This window comes from Poromitra crassiceps (genome assembly GCF_964638095.1).
Source record: "Poromitra crassiceps genome assembly, chromosome: 11".
Taxonomy (NCBI): domain Eukaryota; kingdom Metazoa; phylum Chordata; class Actinopteri; order Beryciformes; family Melamphaidae; genus Poromitra; species Poromitra crassiceps.
This window is the reverse complement of record NC_139643.1, coordinates 51570253-51597771: the sequence shown is the minus strand read 5'-3', so window position 1 is coordinate 51597771 and position 27519 is coordinate 51570253. Positions and strand designations below refer to the sequence as shown.

Below are 27519 nucleotides of genomic sequence, written 5' to 3'. Positions count from 1 at the left end.
AGGGAAGTTAATGTGCTTACAGTTGCACATTAGTTTCTTTCCAAAGCGAGTTGTTGCCGGGCGGATCACAGAGGGGTTAGCGCGCTTGATGAGTGCGGGGGATGCTGGTGACTTCATTAAGGTGCCCGTTGTTCCCTGACAGGGTTCAAACTGAGGAAGAGGAGGATCGTCAACGAGCCGACAGGCGGGACGGGGAACTGTCCCCCCCTGGTGGAGGCCATACCGTGCGACGAGCCCAGCTGCTACGACTGGCTGCTGCTCAAACTGGAGGAGTGCCTCCCCGATAACGACAGAGAGTGCGGACCGGGAACCCAGATCCCTCAAGTGCAGTGCGTCAACAGCGACGGTGAGTAGACGGATGAAACGTCTTCATTTTAGGTCCGGGAATAATCTGTCATTCTCACTTGTGCTCTGACTGAGTAAAGCAGACAGGTTTTGAAGTCCCATCTCTACATGTTGTATCATCATTAACTCAGTTCAAATGCTAATCCTCGAGATCTTCATTTTTAAACAGTGCAGCTGCTTCTATAAGTGACTATGTGTGTTTGAGCACGAGATTATGAGGCTAGTCCAATGGTAGACTGTCAGTTTATACAGAGGCTAGTCCAATGGTAGACTGTCAGTTTATACAGAGGCTAGTCCAATGGTAGGCTGTCACTTTATACAGAGGCTAGTCCAATGGTAGACTGTCACTTTATACAGAGTCTAGTCCAATGGTAGACTGTCAGTTTATACAGAGGCTAGTCCAATGGTAGGCTGTCAGTTTATACAGAGGCTAGTCCAATGGTAGGCTGTCAATTTATACAGAGGCTAGTCCAATGGTAGGCTGTCAGTTTATACAGAGGCTAGTCCAATGGTAGGCTGTCAATTTATACAGAGGCTAGTCCAATGGTAGGCTGTCAATTTATACAGAGGCTAGTCCAATGGTAGGCTGTCAATTTATACAGAGGCTAGTCCAATGGTAGGCTGTCAGTTTATACAGAGGCTAGTCCAATGGTAGGCTGTCAGTTTATACAGAGGCTAGTCCAATGGTAGGCTACATATAAAAATGGCCGCTGCTACGATGATCGTGATTTGAATGGGAATGGCCGACCGTTCAAGTTCTGTGGTTAAACTACTTCTGCTGGCAATGTGGTAATTTTATGTAACAAGTAGTGTAACTGTACTTTTTTTGCAGAGTAAATTAATTAATTACTTTTAAAAAGTATTGAGTAATGTGTGATTTGTTACTTTTTCCAGTCACCCAAACACTGATTATGACTTAATTCTCTATTGGATCTACATGTTAACGACCAAATCAGTTCTAGATTTGGTGTGTTCAGAGGTTGTGCGCAATTGTGTGTCATTGTACTCCAGCTGCTGTATACCTCAGGCTTGGCCTTGCCTTGAGAAGCAGCATGCTTCAGAGGCCTGGGCCTTGGCAAGCTGCCCGACGTTGTAATAGCTGTGTTTGTTGTTGGTGCTGCTCTGAGGTGGCACAGGGCTGCCGAGGCTGCTGCCAGTCATGTACTGTACAGCTGCTCTCCCCTGGGCTCCTGCACAAGCCACCGGCCAGCACTGTGCCAGCCAGGCACTCTGGCACTGCCTGAGGGATCACGCACAAGCTCATAGTCAATGCATCCAGGGCACAGAGGCAGAAGGCAGCCAGTCTTCTCTGATCAACACTGATACATCCTTTCCCTGGGAGACACAGCGAGCCTGTGATGCTGTTTGCCATTACAAAGGCCTGTGATGCTGTTTGCCATTACAAAGGGTTAGGGTTAGCCTAACCCTAACCCTAACTCATTACAAAGGGCATCACATCATTCTGCACAGTGAAGCTCAGACGTCCAACTGAAGGAGCGAGAAGAAAAACACATTTTTGACTTTAGGGGGTCTTTAAAAAAAAAGATATATATTGTTTTTCTTGAATTTAAAATTATTTTAAATCTTTCTAATCAACTAAGGTTAGGATGAACTGTGGTCTCACAGTCAACTCTTTTTCCAAAACAGTTATTTTATATATATATAGCGATAAAAAACAAAAAAAGTTGGCTCACAGACCTTTGCGACAACTTTGCCCTCATTTCTCTGAGCCGAGAACATCCTCTCTGTTCATTTGTGTTTTTGGTCGCGATCTGAGGTCGCCTAAATCAAAGGGATGTTGAATAGCTCAACTCCGTTGCTCGCGCATTGTTCTCCGAGGCGTTCTGATGCAAAGCAAACATTTGTTATTGTGCGTGTTCCAGGAAGCCGTGCACCTCCAGAGAATCCTTCTGATGCATTTTAATTAGGTATTGGGGGGGGGGGGGGGGGCTCACACATTCTTTAGCGAGCGACAGTTTTGTCAGCGTTAGTTGTAAGTGTTAATAATAAAAAGCTGATTCAATTGTCTGTTAACAATGGAAGGGAAAGAAGAACAACATGGCGGTTAGGCTAATAAGGCCTGAAATATCAATGCTAATGATATAACCTGGGACAATAGACAGCAGAAGATGACAGTGAGAAATGTGTGAGACAGTTGAAAAAGGGAAGGGACTTGCTTTACATTAACAAATCAATTACCGCCCTGGATATTGTAATTGCAACCAATCTTTTTTGTTCTTACTGTATATTTCTACCAAAACGACACGCGCGTCCGTGGATGTGAATATGGCAATTTATGAGTAGATTCCTGAACCATAGCACAGTAGCTGCTAATGAGGCTCCAGGGAGAAGGAAGGAGATGGTGGTGGTGGGGGGGAGTTTATCACTTTCCATATTATACGCACAATCAACGTCCCCATTCACAGCCTGCACTGCACCATGCTGGGGCAATGGCAGTGATTAGCAGCCATCTTCCTCGTCTCAGCCAAACGGACATGTTTTGTACAACTCATTTTCTGTGCTCTCTGTTGCCTGAGAAAAGAAGAAGAAAGAGAATTGCCCTTGAAGGTTAATTTGTTGTTTGTAAAGCAGCTGCACATATCATCATATCATAGTAGTTTGATGTTCATTTGTTGAAAGGTCTTGTTGCAGGTCTTGATCCTCTTCCAAGAGAACTGCAACTGCAAACCCAAAAAGCCAGGAGTTATTTACAACAAATTGAATTGATGGCAAGATTAATTTTCCTTTATCTTATTCATTTTTAGCAAAAGACTAAGCTACCTCTAAATACTAGGCTCCCTCTAAAGACTAGGCTACCTCTAAAGACTAGGCTGCCTCTCAAGACTAGGTTGCCTCTAAAGACTAGGCTGCCTCTAAAGACTAGGCTGCCTCTAAAAACTAGGCTGCCTCGACTAGGCTGCCTCTAAAGACTAGGCTACCTCTAAAGACTAGGCTGCCTCTAAAGACTAGGCTACCTCTAAAGACTAGGCTGCCTCTAAAGACTAGGCTGCCTCTAAAGACTAGGCTACCTCTAAAGACTAGGCTGCCTCTAAAGACTAGGCTGCCTCTAAAGACGAGGCTGCCTCTAAAGACTAGGCTACCTCTAAAGACTAGGCTGCCTCTAAAGACTAGGCTACCTCTAAAGACTAGGCTGCCTCTAAAGACTAGGCTGCCTCTAAAGACTAGGCTACCTCTAAAGACTAGGCTGCCTCTAAAGACTAGGCTGCCTCTAAAGACTAGGCTACCTCTAAAGACTAGGCTGCCTCTAAAGACTAGGCTACCTCTAAAGACGAGGCTGCCTCTAAAGACTAGGCTGCCTCTAAAGACTAGGCTACCTCTAAAGACTAGGCTACCTCTAAAGACTAGGCTGCCTCTAAAGACTAGGCTACCTCTAAAGACTAGGCTGCCTCTAAAGACTAGGCTACCTCTAAAGACTAGGCTACCTCTAAAGACTAGGCTGCCTCTAAATACTAGGCTACCTCTAAAGACTAGGCTGCCTCTAAAGACGAGGCTGCCTCTAAAGACTAGGCTACCTCTAAAGACTAGGCTGCCTCTAAAGACTAGGCTACCTCTAAAGACTAGGCTGCCTCTAAAGACTAGGCTGCCTCTAAAGACTAGGCTACCTCTAAAGACTAGGCTGCCTCTAAAGACTAGGCTGCCTCTAAAGACTAGGCTACCTCTAAAGACTAGGCTGCCTCTAAAGACTAGGCTACCTCTAAAGACGAGGCTGCCTCTAAAGACTAGGCTGCCTCTAAAGACTAGGCTACCTCTAAAGACTAGGCTACCTCTAAAGACTAGGCTGCCTCTAAAGACTAGGCTACCTCTAAAGACTAGGCTGCCTCTAAATACTAGGCTACCTCTAAAGACTAGGCTACCTCTAAAGACTAGGCTGCCTCTAAAGACTAGGCTGCCTCGACTAGGCTGCCTCTAAAGACTAGGCTACCTCTAAAGACTAGGCTGCCTCTAAAGACTAGGCTGCCTCTAAAGAGTAGGCTACCTCTAAAGACTAGGCTGCCTCTAAAGACTAGGTTACCTCTAAAGACTAGGCTACCTCTAAAGACTAGGCTGCCTCTAAAGACTAGGCTACCTCTAAATACTAGGCTACCTCTAAAGACTAGGCTCAACTCATCGCTATCATCTCATACTCATCCCTCTTCCTAACTTGGTAGGGCCACTCTGTATTATCTTGACCCATTTAAGAAGACATGAAACATTTGATCATATGACTGTAGTTCATTTGCATTTCACCTCAGACAAGACAGGACACTGCTTTCAAGTCTAAAATTTACATACAGTAGATTTGCTAGAAAGATGAACAACAGCTCAGCTTTTCACCAATAGGGCGGCGCTAGATGATGTCACTATACGTTGACTGTACAGTACAGTAGTAAGGATTTCCAAGTCAGAAGCACAACAGCATACTGTACTGTATGCTGTGAGCCTGTTTGAATTCAAAAGCCTTACTACCAACACTTAACTAGCCTGTACTCTACTACTGTACTGCACTGCACTGCACTGTGCAGTCAACCCAGAGACATCATCCAGCAGTGCCCTAGTTGGCAGAAAGGTGAAATGTTGTAGGTACATTTCAGACTTGAAAGCCGTGTCCTGTCTTGTCTGAGGTGAAATTTAAATGAACTCGAGTCATATGATCAAATGTTTCATGTCCTCAAATGGCTGGCGATCAAATCCAGGTAAGTAGTTTCAGTTTCAGACAAAGAGAAATGTTCGAGGTGGCTTCCATCTTCATCTGTCATCTCCCCTTCCATCTTCTGAGGGGCCCTCCACTGAAGAGGTGTGGGCTGGCTTTCACGGCGCCCTGTGGAATCAGACTTATTGGTAAATGCGATTAGCACGGACCGCTCTGCACAGTCAGCTCGGATTTAGCTCGCCTTTCTTCCCCATTACCTCCCACTGCACGCCAGCCAATCTCCCCCGGATGTAGCAGAATGAAATAGAGGAGATGTCGGCCTCTGTCTGCTACGTTTCCGTCAACAGAGGTTCACACTGAGGTTGGACTTTGTCTGATGTGTGTAACATCAACAGAGGTTCACACTGAGGTTGGACTTTGTCTGATGTGTGTAACATCAACAGAGGTTCAGACTGAGGTTGGACTTTGTCTGATGTGTGTAACATCAACAGAGGTTCACACTGAGGTTGGACTTTGTCTGATGTGTGTAACATCAACAGAGGTTCAGACTGAGGTTGGACTTTGTCTGATGTGTGTAACGCTAGAAAGACAATTTGATCGCTCAAATTGCTCGCCAAGCGCAGGGCAGACGGATATCGCTTTTCAGATGTGTTGAGTTTAGCGTTTGGTCTGTGGGATTCTTTCTTTTTCAATACGCCATTGATTTCTCTTGAAGTGATACATTGTTTATAATCTGTATCACTGATAATAACACATCATGATTGATTTCTTTTAAAGTGATACATTGTTTATAATCTGTATCACTGATAATAACACAATCATCATTCCTGCAACTCTTCCCTTCAAATGTGAGAGATAAATTGTGGGATTGAGTGCACTCAATCTATTCAAAAAGCCTCGATTCTATTTGGCTACTTATAGAGTAGTAGTATCTTATAAGGATACTTGGATTGCAATAATCTGACTATTCAATATTTAGATGAAGGTGTTTACCTACATGAGTTGCTTATAGAATATATACCATTCATATTGCCTGTCTGATGAATGACTGACATGCACATGCATACATGCCCATACATGCACATGACGTCATACGTCCGAGACAAAGAAAACTACAGAAACTCAAACTGCATCGACAGCAAATCCAAGGAGAAAGACGTCAGCACCGCCCACACTGATTGATTGATTGATTGATTGATTGACAGATGATCCACAGTGCTGTACGAGGATCTGAAGGATTAGCACTTTAAAACACGTATGCATTATTAACCACCTTCTCCCCACAGCCCCGCCCCCTGCTGGACAACATCTTCCTCTGGTTATTGTCCGGGTATAGATCGCCTATCAGCCCTCTAATCATTCACACAGTCAGCAGCTATGTGCTCACAAAAGACATCATCAAAGCCATCAGTGTCACACAGACAATTGAATGATTTCCTCCAGCATCTGTCTCACGGAAGACTTCCATTACACCCATCAACCCCCCCCCCCCCCCCCCATCAACGCCCCACCACCGAGCACCCCACCTTCCACCCCCACCTCCCCCCCCCCGTGCCCCGCGCGACCCTGTGGCATCCCTCACAGTCCCTCTTCACTGCCCTCTTATCGATCTCTTGTTGTCTCTTTCTGATGAAAATGGATCTGTTTTCCCCCCACGGGGGTGTCCCAGACGTGTCATCTGACTCACTGGTCGCCCATTCCCCCCCCCCGTCCCCCCCGTCCCTTCAACAATGGGATGTTCCACTGATACGGTCCTTCAGAGAGAGAATGGGATTGGCTGGGATACGGGGAGGTGGGGGGTGGGTGGGGGGGTGTTTCTGCACATCTAGATCAATACAGGCCAGAGCAGCTGCCCCCCCCCCCCCCCCTCCCAAAATCCTTGAAAAGACCTCAAATGTAAACCAGTAAGCCTTCTCAGTCCTCCAAGTCCCCTTAAGCCATTTAGGACAATCTGTATCTCAGCACAAATTCTGTCCTGCAACTCAAGTTTCACCTTCAAGCAATAGATCTAAGCCTCCAGCAAGTCTCTGTCTTAAAGAACCAAAGAAGACACATTTGACATTTAATCACTACTTATAATTGGCACTTGACTGCTGAAAGCTGATTTTTACGACAGCAGGAAACGAGACATTTTAGCCGTTCAGGAATCCACTCCACATCCAAGGATCCTCAACTCAAAACTTGTCTAATCTAATTTAGCGAGCTGTGTGTATGATGTCATGCTTAATGTGTATGATGTCATGCTTAATGGAGCTGTGTGTATGATGTCATGCTTAATGGAGCTGTGTGTATGATGTCATGCTTAATGGAGTTGAGTAAACTTGCCGTGACACTCTCCTCAGTTATACAGTGTTGTGATGAAGTGGTGCAATGCATTAAACATGCCAAATGCAAAAAACTAGCCATGATCTAGAGTAGAGCAGAGATGTTGTAGTTCGCAGTTCAAATCACATGTACACACACTTTCCATGTTTTATATTATGCAATATCACAATGTGTTATGTTTTATTATTGAAGGCCATTTCAGTTCCTGTGTGCAGGCACCATTCACCAGGCATCATATTCACGGATACGTAGAATCTTACATTTCTGAAGGAAAAATATGTTGCGTACAGTATCACGTTTCTAGATATGTGTATATCAACGTTATACACCTCATACAGTCTGCTATTGAAATAGCGCGGGGGCTAATATAGGGTGTTGTGGCCCGGGTGTTATTTTAGTTGTTTAATGTTTGAAGGGCAGCAAGGTTTTGAAATTAACTGCCGTTTGGTTTTAAGTTTGTCGACTGCACAAACGTACAATGCCGCCATTAATTTTATTTTGGCAATTGGGTTGATTTAACACACAGCTACTGTACTTCATATGATGTTTGTGTATTTCTGTGTTCAAATGAGCGTTCATGATCTATTGTTGGGCTGTTTGAGCACAGCAGAAGATACATAAGCCAGCAGGCCGTCCTCCAGAGACGCACTGATTTAGAAAGTAGCTGTCACAGGCACCAGTAAGGGATTATCTTAATCTAGACGCACTCGCTCACGTCCAACTCACCACTGTAAAGATCACTATTCATTTAGAAAGTCATCAATATTGCCCTGTTTCCCAGTGTGCACAACACAAAAATATAGATATAAAAAAAACAATCACATTAGCAGGAGTAATAAAACACATATTTTTATATTTATATTTTAGAACTTCAGTGCCCAACCAACCTTCCTCCAAACCATGTCGTTTTTATTGCGGTACCATCCTAACCACTGGTCCTAATGTGTTATGAGGGACCAGCCAGTGACGGCTTGAGACTGGCTGCCACAGCTGTCAATCATCCCTTTTTATATCGTCAAATAACTACCTAAAAACAAACTGATCAGAACAATTTGCACTTGGACATGATAAGAACTACCGAAAATGATAGAAACCACAGTTGGGAGGGAAAATGTACGTGTACTTTGATTGTTTATTTTGGTTAATTTCCGATCCACTAACATGGCAGAGGCGGGACTTGTGACCTACACGTATACTGGGACCGCAAGAGTGGCCGATCTAACACGCTGTGGCTTCACTATAGAGAGCTGAGACGATCTAACATGCTGTGGCTTCACTATAGAGGGTATGCACACCCACTGGAACACGCCCCCTCAATCGGGAACGAGTGTCAAAATGAGTGTCAAGTTCCTCCCTGAGCAGCAGGTGTCAGTTATCTAGGCTGATTACTGCATTCAAGCTCAGTCTTGCTGTGACTCAGTGGGCGTGACCCCACAGTGACTTCTGCCTCTGTGACATCACATGCATACCCTCTATAGAGAGCTGAGACGGCGTCCATCTTTTATGTCAATTCAGTTAGCTTTGCACAGAAACGGGTAGAAATACTTTTTACTTTTTATCATTTGAGTACATTTCAGAGCCTGTATTTATTTATTTTACTTTTACTTGAGTAAACAAGTTCAATCAGTACTTCTACTTTTACCAGTCTTTTTCTTTTACACAAGTAACTGTACACTTTCCTAATGCGTTTATGGTCTCAGTCTCTCTGTGGGAAAGCCCTCGTGGCGTGCTAGCTGCTCCTGCCTCCTGCCTCCTGCCTTCTGCTAGCTGCTCCTGCCTCTAAATAACCAATGGTCAAAATCTCAAACTCGAGGCTTCAAAACGGGAGTCCACAAACCAATGGGCGCCGTCACGGAGGTTACGTCCCGTCACGGAGGTTACGTCCCGTCACGGAGGTTACGTCCCGTCACGGAGGTTACGTCCCGTCACGGAGGTTACGTCCCGTCACAGAGGTTACGTCCCGTCACGGAGGTTACGTCCCGTCACAGAGGTTACGTCCCGTCACGGAGGTTACGTCCCGTCACGGAGGTTACGTCCCGTCACAGAGGTTACGTCCCGTCACGGAGGTTACGTCCCGTCACGGAGGTTACGTCCCGTCACGGAGGTTACGTCCTGTCACGGAGGTTACGTCCCGTCACGGAGGTTACGTCCCGTCACGGAGGTTACGTCCCGTCACGGAGGTTACGTCCCGTCATGGAGGTTACGTCCCGTCACGGAGGTTACGTCCCGTCACAGAGGTTACGTCCCGTCACAGAGGTTACGTCCCGTCATGGAGGTTACGTCCCGTCACGGAGGTTACGTCCCGTCACGGAGGTTACGTCCCGTCATGGAGGTTACGTCCCGTCACAGAGGTTACGTCCCGTCACGGAGGTTACGTCCCGTCACGGAGGTTACGTCCCGTCACGGAGGTTACGTCCCGTCACAGAGGTTACGTCCCGTCATGGAGGTTACGTCCCGTCATGGAGGTTACTGATCAGTTACAAACTGATCGGTTACAAACTGATCAGAACAATTTGCACTTGGACATGATAAGAACTACTGAAAATGATAGAAACCACAGTTGGGAGGGAACATTTACGTGTACTTTGATTTTTTAGTTTGGTTCATTTCCGATCCACTAACATGGCAGAGGCGGGACTTGTGACCTACCAACACAGTCTCACAGAAAATTGTATAATACCAACGTTTTGGACCAACGTTGCTATTTTACAATTTCGGCTCGAAAATTGTAAAATAGTAACGTTCTGAGATTTTGACCGGCCAGTGCTGTGGCTTCACTATAGAGAGCTGAGACGGCATCCATCTTTTATGTCAATTCAGTTAGCTTTGCACAGAAACTAGTAGAAATACTTTTTTCTTTTGTACTTTGAGTACATTTCAGAGCCTGTACTTTTTTTTTTTTTTTACTTTTACTTGAGTAAACAAGTTCAATGAGTACTTCTACTTTTACCAGTCTTTTTCTTTTTTACACAAGTAACTGTACACTTTCCTAATGCGTTTATGGTCTCAGTCTCTCTGTGGGAAAGCCCTCGTGGCGTGCTAGCTGCTCCTGCCTCCTGCCTCCTGCCTTCTGCTAGCTGCTCCTGCCTCTAAATAACCAATGGTCAAAATGTCAAACTCGAGGCTTCAAAACGGGAGTCCACAAACCAATGGGCGCCGTCATGGAGGTTACGTCCCGTCACGGAGGTTACGTCCCGTCACGGAGGTTACGTCCCGTCATGGAGGTTACGTCCCGTCACAGAGGTTACGTCCCGTCACGGAGGTTACGTCCCGTCATGGAGGTTACGTCCCGTCACGGAGGTTACGTCCCGTCACGGAGGTTACGTCCCGTCACGGAGGTTACGTCCCGTCACAGAGGTTACGTCCCGTCATGGAGGTTACGTCCCGTCACGGAGGTTACGTCCCGTCACGGAGGTTACGTCCCGTCATGGAGGTTACGTCCCGTCACAGAGGTTACGTCCCGTCACGGAGGTTACGTCCCGTCACGGAGGTTACGTCCCGTCACGGAGGTTACGTCCCGTCACGGAGGTTACGTCCCGTCACGGAGGTTACGTCCCGTCACGGAGGTTACGTCCCGTCACGGAGGTTACGTCCCGTCACGGAGGTTACGTCCCGTCATGGAGGTTACGTCCTGTCATGGAGGTTACGTCCCGTCACGGAGGTTACGTCCCGTCACAGAGGTTACGTCCCGTCACGGAGGTTACGTCCCGTCACAGAGGTTACGTCCCGTCACGGAGGTTACGTCCCGTCACGGAGGTTACGTCCCGTCACGGAGGTTACGTCCTGTCATGGAGGTTACGTCCCGTCACGGAGGTTACGTCCCGTCACGGAGGTTACGTCCCGTCACGGAGGTTACGTCCCATCACGGAGGTTACGTCCCGTCACGGAGGTTACGTCCCGTCACGGAGGTTACGTCCCGTCACGGAGGTTACGTCCCGTCACGGAGGTTACGTCCCGTCACGGAGGTTACGTCCCGTCACGGAGGTTACGTCCCGTCACGGAGGTTACGTCCCGTCACGGAGGTTACGTCCCGTCACGGAGGTTACGTCCCGTCATGGAGGTTACGTCCATACAGTTTGTATATGGTCTGTGATGAAAACCCATACTGTATGTGGTCACATCTGGCTTTTCACATGTTGGTCCACATGTGAACATGTGGCTTTCACATGTGACCTGTGGCCCCTTGACTCTAACCCTATCATCTCCTGTCTGCCTGTTTCCCTCCAGGTGAATATGTGGAGAGGCAGCTGTGCCGCGATGCCATCCTGCCCATGCCGGCCATCTGTGAGGTACCGTGCCCAAAGGACTGTGCCCTGAGTCCCTGGAGCGCCTGGTCGCTCTGCTCACACACCTGCTCCGGGAAGAACACAGAGGGCAGGCAGACCAGAGCTCGCTCCATCCTGGCCTACAACGCAGGAGAAGGTAGGAGCTTCTGACACCACCAGCAGAACACAGCAGCTTCAGATACAGCAGACCCAGACAAGGGGGCTGGTATTGACTTTGCAGCCAGGCTGTGCAGTGTATCTCTGCCTCTCCTCCTATATGCATGATTGTGTGTGTTCCTCCATTCACAGCGACTGCCAGAGTGGTGGCGTGGGTGACTGTGATGCAGGGTAAGGAGACAGACCGGAGCGCTAACAGAGCTGGATAGCTGTTGCAAGATTGATACCCTATGTTTATCATCAGCTTGTCAAACTTTAATGTACAGCCCTGAACTTATAAAACATGCATGGCCGACTATAGAATTCATAACTACTTTGCCTTTACTTCTCTTCAAAGGTGCGTCCCTGCTGTCAATGGTCCCGCCGATCTTTGGTACATCCATATCCGATGTTCTTAGACGCCAGTAGTGTTCTCCTAAGTGATTTCTGCTGATGTAGTATGTAGCCTCCGTAATATGAATTAGAAATATGTCTACCTAGATACAATCTTCCCCTCCCTGATCTGCTGGCCCAGCATAATTCCTACGCTTGTAGAATATGAAAAAGCAGTAGCGTAGTTGGAGTAATGAGCATTCCTTAGTGTGAAGAGCCTTCAAACCCCCAGGCGGAGCAGAGCTGTGGAAGTGCTGCTTGTCTGAGTGCTAATGGAATGATACTAAAGTGAGTGCCTGTGGGTTCAAGCCCAACCCTCCAATCTGCCAATCACACCCCGACAACTGAGCCATTCACACCCACAAACCCTGTTATGAGCTAGAAGAGCTAGCATAGCGTTGTGTTGAGGGGGAAGAAACCCAGTTATATGAGGGGGAGAAACGGGAGGCCGCACAGATGGTTTGCGTCCGCCTTGGCAGCAGATGAGAATTTGATCTTTAATAGTCCTGCTAGCATTCTAACAGCGCGTGTCGTCTGAACCATGTTGCGTGACGCGCTGTCTTTGGCATCTTCACAACACAGCATCCAGGCTGGTACGGAGACGTCTCATACATAATGCATTACTCCCTGAATGGAGGCTTGCCGAGGTCCGTGCCAGAACGCTATCAGGGCGCGTGTTGCGCCTCGTTTATTAGCCTTCCTACCACGCCGACGCCGTTTCGGCCGGCGAGTAGACGGATGACAAGCGATATACAGCATGGAGCCAGACGGGCCCATGTGTTTGTTGAATGAAGCGTCAAGTCCCATAGACCTCTCCTCTCCTCGCCATCTGCTGCCAGACCCACACTGTCCAGCTTCCTGCTGCCAGACCCACACTGTCCAGCTTCCTGTGGGGGTCACAGTAGCCCATCCTCACAAGGAAAACGACGACATTTGTCGATTTTCAACGGGGTTAAATTTTTTTATTTTTTATTTAACCTTTATTTAACCAGGCATGTCTCATTGAGATTAAAATCTCTTTTACAAGAGAGACCTGGCCAAGAATGACCGATGTTTACGAATGCGGTCGTGTGAGTCAGTGCACGCGTGCAGTGCATGCGCCAGAGTCGAGAGCTGTAACCAGGAAGTAGTGGCGACCTCTGGTGGTCTTTAACGTAACGACAGTCTGATATTGAAATAGCTCACTGACACTAAGGGTGAAGGGGTGGGATTGGTGGACTGGTAACTTCCTCGTCCCCAATTTCAACACGGGACGTATGAGGAAAGATTCTAACAGCATTATTAAGGGTTGCAAAATAGGATTTATTGGAGCAAAGAAGAAATGGGTGCAGACTATATGATATGAAAAAAAATACCAAAATATGTATAGCTTTCAGTTTGCTAAGCATGAGTGTAACAGACACATATCTGCACAGTTCTCAAGCAAGTTTGCCATATTAACCCTTAAAATTCCATAATCAGCCAAATTAGCATAGCAAACGATGCAGGAACCCTTCTATGCATTCAAGTTCTATGGGCATACCTCATCGGCCGAGGTTTGAGCTGTGAGTTTTTTTTCAACCAGCTCTTGATAGTTTAATTGGTAGCACTTAAATATTTAACACTTAACTCTATTTGATTAGCCGAAGCATCAATAATGGCACAGCCAACTCTCTGTTAATGAGCTCCAAGCCTGATAAATGAGCCTGCTGATGAGATCAGTGAAGGACATCACCTCTGTGCGTTACATAGAGGTCAGGCATATCTTCTGTGGGAGGTTCTCCTACATCACCTCTGTGCGTTACATAGAGGTCAGGCATATCTTCTGTGGGAGGTTCTCCTACATCACCTCTGTGCGTTACATAGAGGTCAGGCATATCTTCTGTCACGTCCAGCTCAGTGACTGCTAGGTCTCGTTCACTGCCTCCCGCCGTGCTTAATGGCTGACCTTCTCGTCGGGGGGTCTCTTTTCCCAAGGTGACGGCAGCTGCTAATGGGTCACATGGTGTACATAGCCCACCTGGGTCCAAGTCCAGGATGCTGGCTTTGGTATAGACGAGCCCCCCCCCCCCCCCCCCCCCCCCCCCGGGTCAGCTCGTCTCTGTCAATCCTTCAGGCTAGCTGTCCCCTAGAGACCTGCAGGTTTAAATCTCTCATGCTGCTTTCAGTCCTATTTGTTTTCTACCAAGCGGGGGGAGGGGGGGGGGGGGGGGGGGGGGGGGGGGGGGTGGGGGATGAAGGGGGGGGGGGGTGTCAAAGCTAAAAGCTAATCTGTAGCGCTGCACACAGACTCACGCGGCGGGATGGGATGTCAAGGGGGAATCTGAGGAAAGAGAAAGGATTGAATGGGAATTGTACAATACCTTGATGCTAGCCAACCTCTATTATGCTGTCGTCGGATCATTAAAACTGTCCTGGGCATGTCAAATTAAATACACCCATGCCTTATTATTCTCCCAGTCTGCACATTATTTATTTATTTATTTATTTATTTATTTATTTACTTACTTACTTACTTACTTACTTATTTATTTATTTATTTATTTATTTTTATAAATGCAGCAGCATATGCCTACTTGAGAAAGGTCTTGTAACCAAAATGTTGGTGAAATGTTGTACGGGTGCCTCCCTGCAGAAGCAACATTATGCATAAACGTTGTGGCTATTGTCTTCTTCACTGTGCAGGCTTCTATTATTTAATACCAGAGTAGCATTCTGTATCCTTAAAGCAGCCAACGCCAAGAGGCAAAGTGACCGCCTACTTCCTGCTTCAGCACTGTACCAGAGATTTTCATCCGCCATTTATTTTCCCATACACATTTCGTAAAATGCGTATAAAAATAGTTTTACTGGTTCAAACCAAACGGTTCAGCTATATTTAGAAACAGGAGAGATCGCATAACATTTCACTGGGACCAAAACATAAAAAAATGCGGGTTTAAAGAAAACAATTTTTTCGATGTTGTATTTTTAAGTTTTGGTCTGAGTGAATTGTTCTATGGTCTCTCCTGATTATAGCGTTAGCTGAACCGTTTGGTTGGACAAAGTACAACTATTTTATAAACATTTTCCGAAATGTCTATGGGAAAATAAATGGCGGATGAAAATCTCTGGTACAGTGCTGAAGCAGGAAGTGACGTTCCACTTTGCCTCTCTATAGAGACACTGCATGAAATAGGCCACACCCATCACGGGGGAAAAGCTCCATTCATTTCCACACACCAGCGTCATTTTCCTTGAATTAAACATAGCTAAAAGCTGTTGTGTGGTGGGCTGCGCAGACAACAAATGTAAAAAATCGCCAGTTAAAGTTTTTTTGTACTCCTGAGGAAAACAAGGAAGAGAATTGGCGAGAAGAAAAATGTGGATGTTGCTGTCAATGAAGTAAGTTGGAGTGTTCATCTTCCGTATATACGATCTTTTTGTACAACACCCGACCGTGCACGCGACATAGGAGAACGCCAGGATTGGACGGGAGTTTGTGTTTTCCCCCGTTTTGGGCGTGGTTTCTGAATGATGACGCGCTCCGCAGTGTCTCTATATCATGAGAAGCTAAGAAGCATTCAAGTTTCAAGTCACTTGAAATGTGAAACTAAATGCTGTATACTTAGAATACGTCAAGGGCCTAAAGTGACTCGTCAAAGCTTCCTCTTGGTGACTTGGTGACATGGGTGTGTCTCGTGTGTTTGACAGGTCTCTTGGTGACATGGGTGTGTCTCGTGTGTTTGACAGGTCTCTTGGTGACATGGGTGTGTCTCGTGTGTTTGACAGGTCTCTTGATGACATGGGTGTGTCTCGTGTGTTTGACAGGTGGGATCCAGTGTCCAAACAGCAGTGCCCTGCAGGAGGTGCGGAGCTGTAACGAGCACCCCTGCACCGTGTACCACTGGCAGACGGGCCCGTGGGCTCAGTGCATCGAGGACTCCTCCATCCCCGCCACCAACACCTCTGTGGCTCGAGCCAGAGGCCACGACGCAGCCTCCTGCTCCGTGGGCATGCAGACCCGCAAGGTCATCTGTGTCCGGGTCAATGTGGGCCAGGTGCCCCCCAAAAAGTAAGGACCACAACAACAACAACAACAACAACAACAACAACAAAACATTATGTATGTTGCTGGTGTCTGGCAGAGTGTTAGCTGACTGTTTGTCTGGCAGAGTGTTAGCTGACTGTTTGTAGACTTTGCTTTGTCTGATGTTGCTGGTGTCTGGCAGAGTGTTAGCTGACTGTTTGTAGACTTTGCTTTGTCTGATGTTGCTGGTGTCTGGCAGAGTGTTAGCTGATGAGCTTCTGGTCAGTTGTTTTAAGCATCTGGGTGTGTTTCCCCCCTTAAGGCATCTGCTGGGAGCGTGAATTCTCTATTTATTTATTCAGCAGAACAGTAGCAGTGCAGTGCATGCTGGGTATGGAAATGAATCCTGCTGTATTCCTGCAGTTACTCTTAGCCCCTCTGTTCCATGCTGAGCGCTGAGCCTGCTGCCCTGGGACACACGTTGAGAGGAGCATCCAGTATAAAGCAGCAGGAGCAGATGTGGACATGTGGACTGTCTGCCACCAATAAGCACAAGCAGCATTACAGCATACTACTGTAATGCAATATCATGATTATAATGAATGATATACAGTATATAAGGGCGTAGGTAGTAGTGACGTGCGGGTCAGGGTTTTTTTAACGCCCGCACCAACCCAACCCGTCATTGGAGACAGTCCGCACCGCCGGGCCCATTAAAATATCTGAAAATGCCCAACCCAACTCAACCCAGCAGCCCGCGAACGGACAATTTAATGTAATATGTCTCCGGACTCAGGAGGAGCACCGCAGAGCTCTCCAAGGTGTCCACACTCTGTCTCTCCCCCCTCTCTCTCTTTCTCTCACACAGCAGTGCGGGCGAGGGGCGAGGGCGGGCGAGGTTTCTTCTATAGTTATAATCTCCCAAAAAGAGATAGCGGTGGGGGTAGGCACATTTGGGAGTCTCTAAGTCTGCCAGGATGGTTTCTTTGGCACCAATCCAGCACATCTTTCTCCGATTCTCAAGGGCGATACTCCTCTGTGTGTCTGAGCATCAGAGTGATACTCCTCTGTGTGTCTGAGCATCAGGGCGATACTCGTCTGTGTGTCTGAGCATCAGAGTGATACTCCTCTGTGTGTCTGAGCATCAGAGTGATACTCCTCTGTGTGTCTGAGCATCAGGGTGATACTCCTCTGTGTGTCTGAGCATCAGAGTGATACTCCTCTGTGTGTCTGAGCATCAGAGTGATACTCCTCTGTGTGTCTGAGCATCAGGGCGATACTCTGTCCTCTGTGTGTCTGAGCATCAGAGTGATACTCTGTGTGTCTGAGTATCAGAGTGATACTCTGTGTGTCTGAGTATCAGAGTGATACTCCTCTGTGTGTCTGAGTATCAGAGTGATACTCCTCTGTGTGTCTGAGCATCAGAGTGATACTCCTCTGTGTGTCTGAGCATCAGGGTGATACTCCTCTGTGTGTCTGAGCATCAGAGTGATACTCCTCTGTGTGTCTGAGTATCAGGGTGATACTCCTCTGTGTGTCTGAGTATCAGGGTGATACTCCTCTGTGTGTCTGAGCATCAGTGTGATACTCCTCTGTGTGTCTGAGCATCAGGGTGATACTCCTCTGTGTGTCTGAGTATCAGGGTGATACTCCTCTGTGTGTCTGAGCATCAGGGTGATACTCCTCTGTGTGTCTGAGCATCAGAGTGATACTCCTCTGTGTGTCTGAGTATCAGGGTGATACTCCTCTGTGTGTCTGAGCATCAGGGTGATACTCCTCTGTGTGTCTGAGCATCAGGGTGATACTCCTCTGTGTGTCTGAGTATCAGGGTGATACTCCTCTGTGTGTCTGAGCATCAGGGTGATACTCCTCTGTGTGTCTGAGCATCAGAGTGATACTCCTCTGTGTGTCTGAGCATCAGGGCGATACTCCTCTGTGTGTCTGAGCATTAGAGTGATACTCCTCTGTGTGTCTGAGCATCAGAGTGATACTCCTCTGTGTGTCTGAGCATCAGAGTGATACTCCTCTGTGTGTCTGAGCATCAGAGTGATACTCCTCTGTGTGTCTGAGCATCAGGGCGATACTCCTCTGTGTGTCTGAGCATCAGAGTGATACTCCTCTGTGTGTCTGAGCATCAGAGTGATACTCCTCTGTGTGTCTGAGCATCAGTGTGATACTCCTCTGTGTGTCTGAGCATCAGAGTGATACTCCTCTGTGTGTCTGAGCATCAGAGTGATACTCCTCTGTGTGTCTGAGCATCAGGGCGATACTCCTCTGTGTGTCTGAGCATCAGAGTGATACTCCTCTGTGTGTCTGAGCATCAGAGTGATACTCCTCTGTGTGTCTGAGCATCAGAGTGATACTCCTCTGTGTGTCTGAGCATCAGTGTGATACTCCTCTGTGTGTCTGAGCATCAGAGTGATACTCCTCTGTGTGTCTGAGCATCAGGGCGATACTCCTCTGTGTGTCTGAGCATCAGGGTGATACTCCTCTGTGTGTCTGAGCATCAGTGTGATACTCCTCTGTGTGTCTGAGCATCAGAGTGATACTCCTCTGTGTGTCTGAGCATCAGGGCGATACTCCTCTGTGTGTCTGAGCATCAGGGTGATACTCCTCTGTGTGTCTGAGCATCTCAATCATGTCCTTTCAGGTGTCCAGAGAGCCTGCGCCCAGACACCGTCAGGCCCTGCCTGCTGCCATGCAAGAGGGATTGCATCGTCACCCCGTACAGCGACTGGAGCCCCTGCCCATCAAGATGCCACGCAGGTAGCCACAGCTCAATATGCCACACAGGTAGCCACAGCTCAATATGCCACACAGGTAGCCACAGCTCAATATGCCACACAGGTAGCCACAGCTCAACATGCCACACAGGTAGCCACAGCTCAACATGCCACACAGGTAGCCACAGCTCAATATGCCACACAGGTAGCCACAGCTCAATATGCCACACAGGTAGCCACAGCTCAACATGCCACGCAGGTAGCCACAGCTCAACATGCCACACAGGTAGCCACAGCTCAACATGCCATGCAGGTAGCCACAGCTCAACATGCCACGCAGGTAGCCACAGCTCAACATGCCACGCAGGTAGCCACAGCTCAATATGCCACACAGGTAGCCACAGCTCAACATGCCACGCAGGTAGCCACAGCTCAACATGCCACACAGGTAGTCACATCTCAATATGCCACACAGGTAGCCACAGCTCAACATGCCACGCAGGTAGCCACAGCTCAACATGCCACACAGGTAGCCACAGCTCAACATGCCACACAGGTAGCCACAGCTCAACATGCCACGCAGGTAGCCACAGCTCAACATGCCACACAGGTAGCCACAGCTCAACATGCCACACAGGTAGCCACAGCTCAACATGCCACGCAGGTAGCCACAGCTCAACATGCCACGCAGGTAGCCACAGCTCAACATGCCATGCAGGTAGCCACAGCTCAACATGCCACACAGGTAGCCACAGCTCAACATGCCACACAGGTAGCCACAGCTCAACATGCCACACAGGTAGCCACAGCTCAACATGCCACACAGGTAGCCACAGCTCAACATGCCACACAGGTAGTCACAGCTCAACATGCCACACAGGTAGCCACAGCTCAACATGCCACACAGGTAGCCACAACTCAACATACCACACAGGTAGCCACAGCTCAACATGCCACACAGGTAGTCACAGCTCAACATGCCACACAGGTAGCCACAGCTCAACATGCCACACAGGTAGCCACAGCTCAACATGCCACACAGGTAGCCACAGCTCAACATGCCACACAGGTAGCCACAGCTCAACATGCCACACAGGTAGTCACAGCTCAACATGCCACACAGGTAGCCACAGCTCAACATGCCACACAGGTAGCCACAGCTCAACATGCCACACAGGTAGCCACAGCTCAACATGCCACACAGGTAGCCACAGCTCAACATGCTATGCAGGTAGCCACAGCTCAACATGCCACGCAGGTAGCCACAGCTCAATATGCCACACAGGTAGCCACAGCTCAACATGCCACACAGGTAGCCACAGCTCAACATGCTATGCAGGTAGCCACAGCTCAACATGCCACACAGGTAGCCACAGCTCAACATACCACACAGGTAGCCACAGCTCAACATGCCACACAGGTAGCCACAGCTCAACATGCCACACAGGTAGCCACAGCTCAACATGCCATGCAGGTAGCCACAGCTCAACATGCCACACAGGTAGCCACAGCTCAACATGCCACGCAGGTAGCCACAGCTCAACATGCCACACAGGTAGCCACAGCTCAACATGCCACACAGGTAGCCACAGCTCAACATGCCATGCAGGTAGCCACAGCTCAACATGCCACACAGGTAGCCACAGCTCAACATGCCACGCAGGTAGCCACAGCTCAACATGCCACACAGGTAGCCACAGCTCAACATGCCACACAGGTAGTCACAGCTCAACATGCCACACAGGTAGCAACAGCTCAACATGCCACACAGGTAGCCACAGCTCAACATGCTATGCAGGTAGCCACAGCTCAACATGCCATGCAGGTAGCCACAGCTCAACATGCCACACAGGTAGCCACAGCTCAACATGCTATGCAGGTAGCCACAGCTCAACATGCTATGCAGGTAGCCACAGCTCAACATGCTATGCAGGTAGCCACAGCTCAACATGCCATGCAGGTAGCCACAGCTCAACATGCCACACAGGTAGCCACAGCTCAACATGCTATGCAGGTAGACACAGCTCAACATGCCATGCAGGTAGACACAGCTCAACATGCCACACAGGTAGCCACAGCTCAACATGCCACACAGGTAGCCACAGCTCAACATGCCACACAGGTAGCCACAGCTCAACATGCCACACAGGTAGCCACAGCTCAACATGCCACACAGGTAGCCACAGCTCTTGACTGGCTTCAGCACACACGGGCCATGCTTTGCAGGACACCACACAGGGCTAAAATGTAGCAATGTCAAGAGAGAGTGTGTGTTTGTGGAACACAATCAATGAAGAGTACAAAATGTACAGAATGCTAAATTGTGCCATCATCAGAATCAACAATCAGATGATGAAATCATGACATACACGCAGACAGAAGAGCCACAATTATCATATTGTTTGAGCCGTGACGTGTTCTGCAAACGTTGCCAAGAAACCCTCTCTAGAAAGCACTAGAACAAATGCTGTTAATGGGTTTGGCTCATTTGGAAGCTATTTGCCGCTCAAATCAGCCGTGTTAAGAGCTCCAAAACAGCTTTAGTGGTGGACGTTTAATTAGACATTTGTGTGGCTGCCATTGCCTCCAGTGATGTGCTGTATGTATGGTTACTCCACAGAAGCATCTGCTGGACACATCTTTTTAACCCCAATCAAAAGCTAAAGTGTTTCACAACAAGCCATAACTCTGTGTAGCTAGCAACACTTGGGAAACTGACTAATACCTGGAACAAGCATTAGCATCCTGTCAGTTTCTCATGCAATGGAAACGTGTTTGCTGTTCCAGTAATTAGGATGACCCTTGGATACAAGCCGGTATGGTGCAGGAAGCTAGTCCGCTCAGCTCCTAGAAGTGTGATTAGACTTGAGCTGGACTACATGTGCATTATGTAAGGGATAATGTATAGTGAGGCGGTGATTACGGGGGAAATAATGACCGACAGGTGATGATTGAGCCCGACGCGCAGCGGAGGGCTTAATGATTCACCTGAAGGTCATTATTTCCCAGTAATCACCGGCTCACTATACATTATCCCGCTTAGAACACGGCCTACAACTAAATCATTCAATAATCTGACAAAAATAATTATTCAAATAGATTTTTTAATAGCGTTTTCAACGACAAAGCGGTTTCATTCGTAATTGGCACACAAGACACCACAGCTGCAACTGGTTGGCCTAATTAGTAGTGTCTGCTGACAAAAGGCTCTTATCAACTGATTAATCCAGGTGTGGCAGAGCAGCGGTCGGTTGTCGAGAAATAATGACCGGTGAATCTTGTTGATTGACCAATCAGAATCGAGTATTCAAGAGAGCCGTGTTCTAAACGGTTTTAATGCACACCTGCTGGCCAATCAGAAACAAGTTAAATCAGTTAAAATGAAGAAATAGCTGCATATGAGCTTCAGTCCAGATTGTGGTTTGTCCTCCTCACTTCATTTTGTTGTGCTAGGCTTTCTAAGCTATCAGACGCCAACATCTGTTTCCTCGTACCCATAAACTTTGTGTTTGGGCTCATTTCCTGTGGTTGCTTCATGTCCTGCTCTCACTCCAAATGAACCATTGGCTTGGCATTGTCCGCACCTGAGTCAGATCAACCGCTCCTGACAATGCCTGCTCAGAACACACCCATATATTAGCAGCTTTGATTATGAATCATCTCCGTTTCCTCTAGAACTGGAAAAGACACTTGTTTGTGTAGATACAGTATGAATGTGTTTTTTTCTTCAAGGTGGCAACACTAAGAAGAAGCAGCACAGGAAACGCATCATCCTCCAATCACCGGCCAATGGGGGACAGGACTGTCCAGAGGTGCTCGCCCAAGAGAGAGAGTGCGACGCCCCATCTGTCTGTCAAGGCTACAGGTCAGCAGTCTTCTCCATCATATAAGCATCTCTGCATTATTCATGTGCATGACAAACAGGCATAAGGCATAAAGATAACTTTCCTTCCTCAGGTTCCTCATCTTCCTCATGTTCCTCATGTTCTCATGTTCCTCATGTTCTAGTTTATTTGTTTATTTAGAAGGATCCCCATTAGCTGACGCCTAAACGACCCTTAGTCTTCCTGGAGTCCAAGACAACAACACAGATTATTACATAACAAACAAAGAATAAAACAAAATGACAAAACAGAACACACAAAAATAAAATAAAAGCAAATAAAAATAAGAATAAATATCTTTCCGCAGGTGGAAAACCCACAAGTGGAGACGCTGCCAGCTGGTTCCCTGGTCAGTTCGACAGGACAGTCCAGGTGCTCAGGAGACATGTGGGCCAGGCCTGCAGGCTCGAGGTAAGGACAGCCACTATCATAACTATCATACACTATCATAACTATCATACACTATCATACACTATCATACACTATCATACACTATCATACACTATCATAACTATCATACACTATCATACACTATCATACACTATCATACACTATCATAACTATCATACACTATCATACACTATCATACACTATCATACACTATCATAACTATCATACACTATCATACACTATCATACACTATCATACACTATCATAACTATCATACACTATCATACACTATCATACACTATCATACACTATCATACACTATCATACACTATCATAACTATCATACACTATCATACACTATCATACACTATCATAACTATCATACACTATCATACACTATCATAACTATCATACACTATCATACACTATCATACACTATCATAACTATCATACACTATCATACACTATCATACACTATCATACACTATCATAACTATCATACACTATCATACACTATCATACACTATCATACACTATCATACACTATCATAACTATCATACACTATCATACACTATCATAACTATCATACACTATCATAACTATCATACACTATCATAACTATCACACACTATCATACACTATCATACACTATCATACACTATCATACACTATCATAACTATCATACACTATCATACACTATCATACACTATCATAACTATCCTACACTATCATACACTATCATACACTATCATACACTATCATACACTATCATACACTATCATACACTATCATACACTATCATAACTATCATACACTATCATAACTATCATACACTATCATAACTATCATACACTATCATAACTATCATACACTATCATACACTATCACACACTATCATAACTATCATACACTATCATACACTATCATACACTATCATAACTATCATACACTATCATACACTATCATACACTATCATAACTATCATACACTATCATACACTATCATACACTATCATAACTATCATACACTATCATACACTATCATACACTATCATACACTAACATACACTATCATAACTATCATACACTATCATACACTATCATACACTATCATACACTAACATACACTATCATACACTATCATACACTATCATACACTATCATAACTATCATACACTATCATACACTATCATACACTATCATAACTATCATACACTATCATACACTATCATAACTATCATACACTATCATACACTATCATACACTATCATACACTATCATAACTATCATACACTATCATACACTATCATACACTATCATACACTATCATACACTATCATACACTATCATAACTATCATACACTATCATACACTATCATAACTATCATACACTATCATACACTATCATACACTATCATAACTATCATACACTATCATAACTATCATACACTATCATAACTATCATAACTATCATACACTATCATACACTATCATACACTATCATACACTATCATACACTATCATACACTATCATAACTATCATACACTATCATACACTATCATACACTATCATAACTATCATACACTATCATACACTATCATACACTATCATAACTATCATACACTATCATACACTATCATACACTATCATACACTATCATAACTATCATACACTATCATACACTATCATACACTATCATACACTATCATACACTATCATACACTATCATAACTATCATACACTATCATACACTATCATACACTATCATACACTATCATAACTATCATACACTATCATACACTATCATACACTATCATAACTATCATACACTATCATACACTATCATACACTATCATACACTATCATACACTATCATAACTATCATACACTATCATACACTATCATACACTATCATAACTATCATACACTATCATACACTATCATACACTATCATACACTATCATAACTATCATACACTATCATACACTATCATAACTATCATACACTATCATACACTATCATACACTATCATAACTATCATACACTATCATACACTATCATACACTATCATACACTATCATACACTATCATACACTATCATAACTATCATACACTATCATACACTATCATAACTATCATACACTATCATACACTATCATAACTATCATACACTATCATAACTATCATACACTATCATACACTATCATAACTATCATACACTATCATAACTATCATACACTATCATACACTATCATACACTATCATAACTATCATACACTATCATACACTATCATACACTATCATACACTATCATACACTATCATAACTATCATACACTATCATACACTATCATAACTATCATACACTATCATACACTATCATAACTATCATACACTATCATAACTATCATACACTATCATACACTATCATAACTATCATACACTATCATACACTATCATAACTATCATACACTATCATACACTATCATAACTATCATACACTATCATACACTATCATAACTATCATACACTATCATAACTATCATACACTATCATACACTATCATACACTATCATAACTATCATACACTATCATACACTATCATACACTATCATACACTATCATACACTATCATAACTATCATACACTATCATACACTATCATAACTATCATACACTATCATACACTATCATAACTATCATACACTATCATAACTATCATACACTATCATACACTATCATAACTATCATACACTATCATACACTATCATAACTATCATACACTATCATAACTATCATACACTATCATACACTATCATAACTATCATACACTATCATAACTATCATACACTATCATACACTATCATACACTATCAATGACACAGAGCTCAACAGTCACGTGACTTTCTGTGAGGTCTCCAGCCCCGGAAGAGAGTTCCTCCGTTCATTTTCAGTTTTATTTTTTGTTTTTGCTCCAAGTGAAATGTTTTATGGTCACTCATGATTTAGTGGGTCACTGGTTGGCTTGGTTCCAGCATTAAAACTCGTTATATAAGGATTTTTTTCTAAAAGTCTTTGGAGAAAATGAATGGGGAATTACCTTCTGCGGCTGGAGACGTCACGGAAAGTTGAGCTCTATATTGCTGACTATACTTATCCACACTGTAAGCCCTTCACTACAGTGTACCAGATGCTTGGCACACGCATCAGGAGGGGTGAAGAGTTTGATCTGATATAATATAGACGGTTTTAATTTGACACACCACTCACTTCCTGTTGCAGTGTTTGCTATGGATATAAAAGAAAAAAAAATTAAAGTGCAGGACTGACCATTCCGTTAAAACCGTCTATAGGTCTTGTGCTTGGGTGTGGCAAGATGGCTCAACAATACCCCCCCCCCCCCCCCCCCCCCCCCCCCCCCACACACACACACACACACACACACACACACACACACACACACTAGGACAATAGGACCTACATCACTACAGCAAGACACTATCAAGCCTCTCATTTGGAATTGAGGCAGACGGTTAGTTCACTCCAGTGTTATCTTGCACACACTCTAAAGACATTAAAGACAGAAAAGTCATTATCTGATTCCAACCATGAGCATCCTGCTCCTCCATCTTGTCATTATGTACCATTACCTGTAACAGTAGACTCTATAACCCTCTTACTGTTCACCCACTCACTACAGTGTGTTTGTGCAGAAGGCAAGAGGCATTTTACCGTTTGAGAACAGTTTCCCGTGTCTGCCTGCCTATGTGTGTGTGGCTGCGTGAAGAAGCAAGAGAGATGGAGAAAGAAGGTTTATTCTATTGTTTAGATTTCAGCCACGCTTTCTCTACCAGACGTTTTTAAGATGATTAGTTTGGCTTACGGGACAGGAAAGCTAGGGAGAGAGAGAGGGGGTTGGAGCCACCATCTTGGTTATTTGGAGCCAGAAGCAGCTAGCGTGCGACCATGGCTTTCCCACAGAGCCACAGCGCCGCCTGCTATTGGTCCGTGATCGGCGAGCTGTGCGATCACTGGACAGGTGACCTGTCAATCATGCCCCAAAGCATAGTCTGCTTTATCGTCTATTTGACTCTAAATGGGAGCATCATTTAGAAAATAAACATCGTGCTGGATTGAAGAAGACTTGAAACTAGTGATTGAGGCCATAAACTCATTAGGAAAGTGTTTACTAAGGTCATCAATCAAGTGAGGTCATTTTCCCATTGACTTCTATCCAATCGGACTTCTATTTGCAGCCAGTGGAGTCGCCCCCTGCAGGCTATTAGAAAGAATGCAGGTTTATGGCACCTCCGCGTTGGCTTCATTTTTCAGAACCAGAGGTTGCCCCTTGGGTAACTCTTAGCTTATAGCCTAATATCTTGAGTGATCTAGACTCCAT

General features: G+C 45.6%; 1 protein-coding gene across 1 annotated transcript in view; it reads left to right on the top strand.

The window, feature by feature from the left end:
- The window catches only part of thsd7aa (thrombospondin, type I, domain containing 7Aa), a gene marked incomplete at both ends in the record, with an annotated part of 165192 nt that overhangs the window by 96472 nt on the left and 41201 nt on the right, over window positions 1–27519 (top strand). The window contains 7 exons of the mRNA XM_083646090.1: window positions 143–346; window positions 11549–11743; window positions 11896–11934; window positions 15925–16168; window positions 18774–18889; window positions 22579–22711; window positions 23038–23141. Of these exons, the coding sequence (XP_083502216.1) occupies window positions 143–346; window positions 11549–11743; window positions 11896–11934; window positions 15925–16168; window positions 18774–18889; window positions 22579–22711; window positions 23038–23141 (1035 nt within the window). The remainder of the gene's footprint in view (window positions 1–142; window positions 347–11548; window positions 11744–11895; window positions 11935–15924; window positions 16169–18773; window positions 18890–22578; window positions 22712–23037; window positions 23142–27519) is intronic.